The 10,193-nt window shown below is 50.9% G+C and overlaps 1 protein-coding gene across 5 annotated transcripts in view; it reads right to left on the bottom strand.

The window, feature by feature from the left end:
* ACKR3 (atypical chemokine receptor 3) overlaps window positions 1-10,193 on the bottom strand; it is a 29,232-nt gene continuing 19,039 nt past the window's right edge. For all 5 annotated transcript variants that reach the window (XM_017947115.3, XM_009183399.4, XM_003908127.5 and 2 more), the window contains one exon: window positions 1-1,922. In XM_017947115.3, coding sequence (XP_017802604.1) covers window positions 807-1,895 — 1,089 coding nt within the window. In that variant the 5' untranslated portion in view covers window positions 1,896-1,922 and the 3' untranslated portion in view covers window positions 1-806. The remainder of the gene's footprint in view (window positions 1,923-10,193) is intronic.

The raw sequence follows: 10,193 nt of genomic DNA, 5'->3' as shown, positions 1-10,193 counted from the left end.
TGCATTTTTAGGAAACAAAAATCTTTATTAAAAAAAATAACTTACAAATGGAGAGAACTCTCTGAAATGCGACTGTTCGTTGTGTGCACAGATTTGCAGTCCGGAACAGTTTTTTGTTTTTTTTAAATGTAACTTTACAATACTATTAACGTCACAAACTGCATTACAGAGCAGTTTTTGTTCCATATCCCGTGCCGGTACGAAACACCACACAGATATAAAACTATGGTAAATAAAACATTTCAGCCAAGACTGGCATATATTTATATATTTATATATATTTATATATATATATATAATTTCAAAACAGCTAACAATTAGTGTCATCCTTAGTCAAAACTGAAGTCAAGCTAACCTTAAAACTACAACACTCTGAATATATGTCAGCACTATGCCTCCCAAACAATATTTAAAATATATTTAACTTTCAAATACATTTATAAGGTACACCAATAGTGAGAAAATAAAGTCTGAAAATTTAAATACAAATCACCATATAAAAAATTCAGGAAACACAGAAAATCCTATCTTACAGAAGTCCAGGCAAGCCCGTCCTCAGCTGGCTCTGATGCACAGCACTGCTGTACGACACAGCTCTGCCTGTTGCAAAACTGTCAGCACGTACAGCCAAACGACAGCCGCGTCGTCAAGAGAAAGACAGAATGGATGCGGGGGGCACGTGCTCCCCTCTTCACGTTACTCAAGCATCAAGACCCGAAGCTACTTTGCTTTGCTCTAGAAAACCACAGGGCCCATCACCCTGTTCAAAAACAAGCAACCCCGTCCCAGAGCCTCTCCAGGGCGGATCATTTGGTGCTCTGCTCCAAGGCAGAGTACTCCGTTTCCGAGACTCTGGAGGCATCGATGAGCTTGGTGAGCCCGGTTTTGGCCGAGTATTTGAAGATGAAGGCCTTCATCAGCTCGTACCTGTAGTTGCGATTGATGAAGCTGTAGAGGACAGGGTTAACGCAGCAGTGCACCAGCGACAGGCACTGTGTGACGTGCAGGGCTGTGAAGAGGGCGTGCTCCAGCCGGCAGGTGAAAGGGATGTAGTGCAGGATCGAGAAGATGTCCAGCAGCACCGCCACGTGGTAGGGCAGCCAGCAGACGAGGAAGACCACCACGTAGGAGAAGATGATCTTCCGGCTGCTGTGCTTCTCCTGGTCACCTGATGCCGAGATGGCTCTGGCCAGCAGGAAGTAGAAGACAGCGATGACGGAAAAGGGAACAGCGAAGCCCAAGACCACAGAGACCAGCTCCATGCCGATCAGCCACTCCTTGATGCTGTGCTCAGGGTAGAAGGACCGGCAGTAGGTTTCATTGTTGGACGCAGACGTGACGGTCTTCAGGTAGTAGGTGTCTGGCAGAGACACGCAGAAGGCCAGCAGCCACACCAGGACGCAGACGACACGGCGTACCATCTTCTTCCTGCTGCTGGAGGTGTTGGTGAAGTAGGTGATGGAGAGGTAGCGGTCCACGCTCATGCACGTGAGGAAGAAGATGCTGCCGAAGAGGTTGATGGAGAAGATGAGGTGTGTGACCTTGCACGTGAGCTCCCCCATGGGCCACTGGTTGTGCTGCACGAGGCTGACCACCCAGACTGGGATGGTGAGGACAACCCACAGGTCGGCGATGGCCAGGTTCAGGATGTAGCAGTGCGTGTCGTAGCCTGTGGTCTTGGCCTGGATGTTCACCCAGACCACCACGGAGTTGGCAATCATGCCAATGACGAAGATGAAAATGTAAATGAAGGCGAGTGTGTAGAGCAGGACACTTTTGTTGGGCATGTTGGGGCACATCACCGTGTCCACCACGATGCAGTCGCTGCTGTTGCATGGCCAGCTGATGTCCGAGAAGTTCCCTGGCTCCGAGTAGTCAAAGACATGCAGATCCATCGTGCTGAGGGCGGGCAATCCAATGACCTACGAGAAAACCAAGCAAACAAAAAAGATGGAAGAGAAAAGTCACTTCATTAGGAAAAACTCCAGTTTCAGGCAAAATGCTTTTCCAAGGCCTTGATAGGCTCAGCGGTTTGGGTTTAGCTCTGTAATGTCTTTGCAACGAAGGGAGAAAAAAAAATCCATAATAAAACTCTCCAAAACAATATAAAACATACTCGGAATCTAAATCCACGGGGTTCTCCAAGACAGAAACTGTGTTTGCTTTCTCCATCTTTTCATGGCTATGTTCTCAAGACACCGCCAGTCTGGCTGTGCCCAGGGTGTGAAATCAACACAGTACAGGGGCCAAAGAAACGTCAGGCAGCTGAGCCCCAGCCACCGCGATGCTGATGGCCTGCTCGCTCTCAGCAGGGGACGGTGGAGCCATTTTATCTACGTCCCCAAAGAATGGCAGGGTTGTCTGCTCCTGGCACCGCTGTATTACAAGTGTCCTGCTTTGGTGTCTTAATGAAAGCATTTCAAATCCTCCTCCAAATTTGCATTTAAAATGTGACTCAGCACTCTTTACTTTTCTGCTAAATTCACATGTAAACCTGCGTCTCAGGCAGCCCCAGTGTGCAGTCATAAAGCCTCCGGAAACACAGTGAGCCTACACAAGGTGGCCCACAGCTTAACTGCGCCCCAAACCTGAAGACTCTGGGTTGACAGTGTGGTTTTCAATGAAGGGCAACCAACCAGCTGTCTCTAGCTCTGGGTCAGCACCTGTTTTTCCATTCCTTTATTTGTTCAACTGCTTCAAGAGCAAAGTGTGCCAAGACTCAAAGCACAAAAACCACCAACTGTTGCATTTCAGGAGGGCTGACAATTTTCCCAACTGTTTTCCCTGCTGACCTGAGGTGGGACCAACACTCCGTCACCATTTCACTGCCAGCCAGAATTCAGCCACAGGGTACCACTGTTATCTGGCAGTGATTTCTCCAGACAGACTGACAGCGGCTGTCTTCTACTGTCAGTCCGCCCATGGGAAGGCCCTGAAATCCCTCCAGGCCATGGTCCTGGGTCAGCAATTGGCCCTGCCTGAACCCCACTGTAAAATGAAAACCTCAGCCCAAGGATGCAGTTGACAGTGACATAGTCGGGTGGATGCCCTTCCCCCTCACTTGTCCCAGGTCATGACTGGCCTAGGGTCAAGTCATTATTTACCAAGTTCATTTAAAGTGGATTCCAGGTTACATTTGAGAATTCCCTGGGGGATCAAGGATAATGGTCAGGGATCAATGTCCAGGTAGCTACGCTAGCAGTATGCAAAGCCACAGCTGGGAAGCCGCCCACGCCGAGATCAGACATTCCTGGGTTGGAATTCTGGCTCCTCTATTCATTAGCATTTACCTTAAGAGTTAATCTGTCTGCATCTGCCTCCCCAGGACAGCAGCACCTATCTCACAGATACCCTAAGAAGAAAAGGCCTAATTCAGAGCTTGGCCCTAGCCGATGCTCAGTAAAACGATGCTCAGGAAAACGTCTCCCCCTTCTCCCTCCCTAGCCAAGAAGAAAGAACCCTGGGGATTCTCCCACCTAAGGGGAGCGGTTCTTCCCTTTAGCAAAAAGCAGAACCTGGTTTCATTCTCCTCCCCTTGAAAACTGGCTTTACTGGCTGAGTAATAAATATCCCCGGTGGAGGGAGACTCACAGGCTCACACAGAGACTGGGTTGTTTGATGGGTTTCTCCTTTGGGACAACATGAACAGAATCCCTGAAAAGTGAGAAATTGCGCGGCCTCGGCTCCACAGCCCCATCATTCACAGCAGAGGACCTCGCTTGAACCCCACTTAGCGGAGACTGCTGCAGGCTTCTGGGCACTTCCCTCTGCAGCATGTAAATCACCGTGGGGTCCCCTCCTGGTGACCTAACCTGACTTGGTGGCCTCCACGGCCGACAGAAAGCGCTGGGCCTCCCATGACAGCCGCATCCCCTCCCCACTCTGAAAGCCCTTCATGAAGGGAACCACGCTGGTCCTGCAGCGGGAGGCCTGGTTGTCCTCAGAGTCACCCACTAGGAGGAATCAAGCCCTGTGACCATTGACTTATGACAAGTCCTGATGCCCAAGCATGGGAGGGTGCCCGTGGAGGTGAGCAAGGTCAAGGTCAGGACAGAAACTCAAAGTAGGAGGCTTGGCACACCTGTCCTAAGACGCAGCTCTAGAACTCCAAAAGGACGTAGGCCCAGCAGGGAGCTGAGGAAACCCTGGCCTGCCAGACTGCCCCCAGGGCGGACAGCCAGCCCCAGGCTGTGCCTTGAAGCTACTATCTCCACCTTCCCTTGGCCACCACCCAGAGCTGACGTTCCACTCTCCACCCTGTGATTCCAAGAGACAAGGATGTCACCTTTGCTCTCCCACATGGCTCTACTGCAGCCACCTTTTCCTTTGTGCCATTTGCATCATGGCTTGGTTTCCAAAACACTTTCACCTGTGATCTCATCTGACCCCAGAGTCCCGGGGAGCAGAAGAGCTTGAATGGAGGACGGCCCCACAGCTGGGCAGCAGCAGGGACAGCAGCTGGGTCCAAAGGGCAGCTCGGCTGGTGCCTGGCTTAGGCTCCCTGCTCTGTCCCCACTGGCACAGCCACTCAGCAGAAGCTGCCATAAATCCTGGGGTTTGGGCCATTCACAGGGGCTAGAAAGAAATGACCCTCAGTCTTTGTTCACCAGAACTTGGATCCCGAATCCGCCCCACCTCTCTCCCCCACCATGGTGACAGTCCTCTGGCTCAGGTCTCACTCGGCCTCCAGTGTAGAAACATGTCAGGTGCCGGCTGGCCAGGTGCCTGGCCACTGCTCGGCATGGACGGCCCCTGCGGGAGGCCAGGTCACTCAGTGAGAAGACGCCTGGTTCCCACACCTCCAGTGTGTCCTTCCTTCCAGTTCCTCCATTCTTAGCACAAAACAGACACTCACCCGCTTTGAGCTACCAGCAGCCTTCAGTATTCTCAGAGCCCAGAGTGGGACTGAGAGGTGGAAAAGGGCTCAGAGACCCCCATCCAGTCCTTGGGTTTCTACCTCTGCCTCTTTGGGCAAAGAAAATTTGATTTAGGGGCCACTGGTCCTCTGAGTCAAAAATAGTATTTCTGAGATAGGCACTTCCCCGCTCGGCCGTCCTCCCCTTTCCTTGCTTCTCCCCTCCTGGGTGGCACAGCGGGAAACTTCCAAAGAGGGTGTGGCTGTTGCTACCCAAGGGCTGAATGAGAGAGCAGAAGCTGGAGCTCCTCACTGCCCCACCGATCACCGGCCACCCATCATCAGTCACCGATCCCCGATCACCAATCCTCAATCACTAACCAGCCCAAGGAACAGCAGCCCACACTGGGACTGGCCAGGAAACGAAGTCAGAGCCCCATACCCTGATCACCTGCTTTCCTCTAGGGGCCTGGACCAGCCTCTTCCTTCCCACCACCAAAGGCTCCAGTGGTCAGACAAAGGAAGGAAAGTATAGCGAAAAGGGAGATTAAGCAGACAGTGCAGTCATCAAGTCCTCTGCAAATTTAAATGGGAGCTAAAGAAAACAAACAACAACAACAACAACAAAAAAAAAGTGTCATACAATAGCTCAGCCTTTCGTCATTTCGGTATTTTTCATGCATTAGGTTTCAGAAACAAGGGCTGTCTCCAGAAAACAGATTATTATTTGACAAAGACAATCAATCCCCTTATTCAAAATAGGGAACTGCCACGTAACATGGAATGTGGTCTGCGACAAAGGCTCTGGCCGCCCCAGCCTGCGTGCAGGACGTTTAGGGTGGGCAGGGCCCACTTGCATTGAATACCATTCACTGATGGTGTGCGTCCACCATTGCAGCAAAGAATCTTCCTAAATTACCTGCTTAGACCTTAACAAGTGACACTCTCAGAATCCCTGATAGGAACAAAGGCTTCATAGGGCAAACTATGAAATGTGTACCCAGGGCCCCTGGTTCCCAAAGGCCTGGTGACAAAGCTCCCTGCAAAATCTGAAAGTGGAGAGAGGGAGGGAGGCCTCTAATGAACCCCCAGAGGGCCCTACACAGAAATCACAGGTCCCCTCAAGCAAAAGCAGGGGATTACCTCATCCCATACAGAAAGAGCTGATTGCATTCCGCACAGATCTGGATGGGCCAGCCCTTGGGTCCTTGTATACATTCTTAATGCCTCTCAGCCTGTGCCGGGTCTGCTGACGCTGGGAAGCTGGGACAGCCGATAGCCACAGGGTCTGAAGGAGACATTCCACTTAGACCAGTCACCCTCTGCTGGAATCAACCAGCAATTCCATTCCCGCTTGAGGCCAGGGTCTAAAAACCATTTCTGGGTGTGAATCAAACCTGCCCACTGACTGGGTTTCTATGGCCTCCGTGCCCACGCCGGGGCAGGCAGGGGAATGAGACCCACTTCTGACACTCAGGTTCTAAGGTTTCTGCATAAAAGATTCCAGGGGGAAGGAAGGGGAGGGAGTGCAGAACAAAAGACGTTTCTTTCCAGTTCTGTGATGATACAAATTCACACATTTCTCTCCTCAAAATATTCATGTGTCTCCAAATGTACACAAGATGTTTTTTAAAGCAGTATTTATTTACGAGCAAACACTGGAGACAACATAAATGTCTTTCAACAGAGGCATGACTCAGTAAAGCCTGGGTCTCCGCCATCTGGAATATAATACAGCTGTGAGAGGGAGGCCTCCCTTCATCCACAGGGAGAGTTACGGCATGCTGTTCAGTGAGAGACAATGCGCAGACGCGCACACACACAGCACAATCCCAGCTATGCAGAAAGACACAAAAATTACACTGATGTATTTTTAGATGTAAATACATGTGCACGAAGGCATAGAAAAAGACCTGCAGTAAGTATGAAACTTGGGGCCGGGAGGGTAGGAGGAGGGAACAAAAGGAGACGTGTAGTTTTTACTCTTTAAACTCCTGTGTTATTTGAAATTTGACATCAAGAATTATGTAAATTTTCTTAAAGGGAGGAATGGTCCGCAAACCATCGAGGTTCATGTTCCATTTTCCTGGACCACAGCGACCCAAGGGAGAACGAAAAGCAGTGAACGTCAGCTTTCATTCCCTTTTTCCCAGCGCCTGCTCTGTTTTATCTCATTCATTCCTTCGTACAGGGGTCACCTTTTTAGCGGCCCTGTCGCACGTTGCAGTGACAGGGAGAGAACTTCCCTGTGGCCGGCAGTGGCGAGCACCTGTCCAGCCCTGCATCCCTTCCAGCCTATGGCCGGCAAAGGGACTCCTCTGTCACTCACAGCCCAGATGGGGCTCCTCTTGTCAACTGCAGGACTTTTCCCGGAGATTCACCTCTCGTTTCTGGGATTTTTTATTCATCAACCAAGTATCCTTGACAACGACCGTGCTGCGGCAAGCAGCCTGGGGTATTCAGCTGCATCCAAATGGTCTCCCTGGGCTCACTCTGCAAGCTGAGGGTGAAGCCAGAATTAGAAGCACTCAGGTTTAGAGCCTCCATGGGTGGTGGCTAAGTATGCAATCAGCATGTCCTCACGCTGGTTAGTTCCTTCCAGAGAATGCCACGTGTTCAGGCACCCAGCCAGTGTTCCCCCAAACTCCCTTCCATATGTTTGCAGTCTCCAACCACAGACTCTTCCCCACTGATGCCCTCTGCCCTTCTGATTCTCCCACCTTCTCCTGGCCCCACACCGCACATCTCTATTCTGGAATGTCTTTCGTACCATGACGTTGTTCACGTGTCTTGGCCCCTCCACCTCATTCCTACCAAGCCCCGCAGCCCCCACCAAGTCTTCTGTAACTTTATGTAGCTACAGCTCTACAGCTATACAGCTACAGCTGTACACAGTAGATGCTCAATGAGCCAGCAGTTAATCATGGTCCACCGAGACCAGCGACTGTGGCCAGCAGCGGAGACGGGTGTCCAGGAGAGACTTTTCTGAAATCGTCACCGAGCTGGTGTTGGCGGACTGAGCCTCTTGTTCGAGGAGGCACTGCTCTGGGGCACGTGAGGACAACAGATCAGAAACGTCTCCCCGCAATCCCTGAGACCCTCCCTAGCTAACTGGGAAGGCGCGCAGGCCCATCACGCCCCTTCAGCAGGAAGATGAGGGGTTTCTACTCTGGTGGCTTATGGGGCCTTCAAGGAGGTAGCGGTGATCAAGGATGTTCCAGGAAGGCACAGCCACGGGTGGAGTCACCCAGCCTGGCTGAGGCAAGGACTCTCCACAGAGAGCAGATGGAGGTAAGGGTTGGGCCTTAAAGGGTGGGCAAGGAATGTGGCCTGGGCTTGTCCATGCAGGAACCAGGAAGGTCTAGAGCAAGGCCATGGCTTTGGGGCAGAGGAAGCTTTGAGAATGAAGGTGATACGAGCCTCACAGGCGGCTTTGCAGTGGGGTGCTCTGGTAGCTGGGTGCAGACCAGGCTGCTACACACACGTCACTCCTCTACAGTGGCACAGATAAGATAACCCAGGCCAGGCCTGGGGCCCCAGGACCAGCTCCCAAACGAGGGGCCCTCTGGCCCTCTGGGCCCTGCAGGACCTCTGCCTCCTTCACTGGCTTTCTGCAGTGTGAGACCCGTGTCCTACAAAGGAATTTCATGAAGAAACTCGGTATTGTCCCAGACAAGAGCTGGGACAGTGGCCCTCACTGTTTGCACACCTGGCAACTGAGGCCAGGCCAGGTGAAGAGACTGGGTTATGGCAGGCTTGTGGCTAAGAACAGAGTTCTCTTCCCCTTTCCAGCATCTCCAGGGACTCTCCAGCGGGAGTCATGCTACAAAAGCAAACGCTCTGGTCTCTTTGAGCAGATAACACCTCTTCCACCAGGCTAGCCCCGGCTTACGCTGAGCCTGGAAGTTAGATCAGGAGAATCCACACTACCTCTGAAGAACCATTAGGCAACTGCGCATCACTGAGTGGGGGGTGTGTGTGTGCATGTGTGTGTCTCTGTGTGTTTTTAACCAATGCTACATCACATCTATGGGGAAACCAACCAAGTAACCTAGGGGAGAAACCCACGGAAGCTTCGGCCCAGGCGGACTCTCTGTGACTATCCGCTAGGGCTGATAGCATAATGGAGAGCTGTCTGTCACCTCTGCTGCCAGCAATGGGAAACAGTCTCAACTGCACATTCACTAGTGACCGTGAGTGATCTTATTTTATGCAAGTACGTACCTGCTTTGAATTGCTTGAGAACTCAAAAAACAGTTAACTACAGAAAACTCTACACCCTGATTCAGATACAGTCCACCTCTTCTCAGGGTCCTTAGACATACTTCACATGAACACGTGGGGCATCCTCGTCCACTTTAAGGATTTGGTGGATCAAATAAATCCCACATCCAGAAACCTGATCTGGTCTATTGTGCTCAGCTGCCCGACAGGGAAGCAAAGCTATACCCACAAGAGCAGGTCCAGAGATTCCCACGTCACAAAGGCTGCCGTCTGGGCTGGCCCACTGTAATCAGAGCCCTGATTCCCACCCAGCTTAGGACAAGGACGAGGCAGTGGGAGGTCAGCCAGGCTAGGAGAGCCTCCTCACCCCCCGCCCTCAGCCAGACACAATGGGTTTTCCAGGAGGATGCTGTGCAAACTTAGGCTCTGCATATACAACTGAGGGAGGATGCCCACATATCTGTTATAGCAGGAAGAGCAAATTACGCTTACTATCTGGCTGACCCAGCCTTCAAAACGCAAAGTCCCCCACGCTGCCCTGGGCTTGTTATCTGTCCCTTTGCCGACAGCGGTTCAAGGCCACCTGAGATAGTCTCGGCCCCCCTCTGCTTTTTCAGTGCCTGGAACAAAACGCAGTCTGCTTCCAAAACTACCTGTGGCTCTTTAAAATTGTCACCATAAAATGGTGCAATTCCCTGATCACTTTAATATCGAAGCAATAATGCCTTTTTTTCCCACTTCCAAATTAGTAGATAAAAGCATCAAATATTCCCTGCAGGAAACCATCAAGTATTCAAAATCAAGAACAGCCCCTGCACCCCTCCTTGTCCTGATCTGTCTATTTCTGGCTTGCTCGCTTTTATTTCAACAGAAAATATGTGTCCTGGAGCTTTGTCTTTTCTTTCCTGGACTTTAATAACACTTGACATGACACAATCTTTAGTTTCTTTCTAAATTATACCTACACACATGCAATCCAATTGAAGGCATTTTAATACTGTTCTTGCTTCTAAGAGTAAAACTAAGTTCTTCGGTTGCCTGGTTTAAAGGTACAAATGCCTTCTGGCCCCAAATTCCCCTCATGTTGTACAAAATCACTGAGAAAAATCTAAAG

This window comes from Papio anubis, chromosome 10 (genome assembly GCF_008728515.1).
Source record: "Papio anubis isolate 15944 chromosome 10, Panubis1.0, whole genome shotgun sequence".
Lineage (NCBI taxonomy): Eukaryota > Metazoa > Chordata > Mammalia > Primates > Cercopithecidae > Papio > Papio anubis.
Note: the sequence above shows the minus strand (reverse complement) of the source record. Positions and strands in the feature narration are given on the sequence as shown.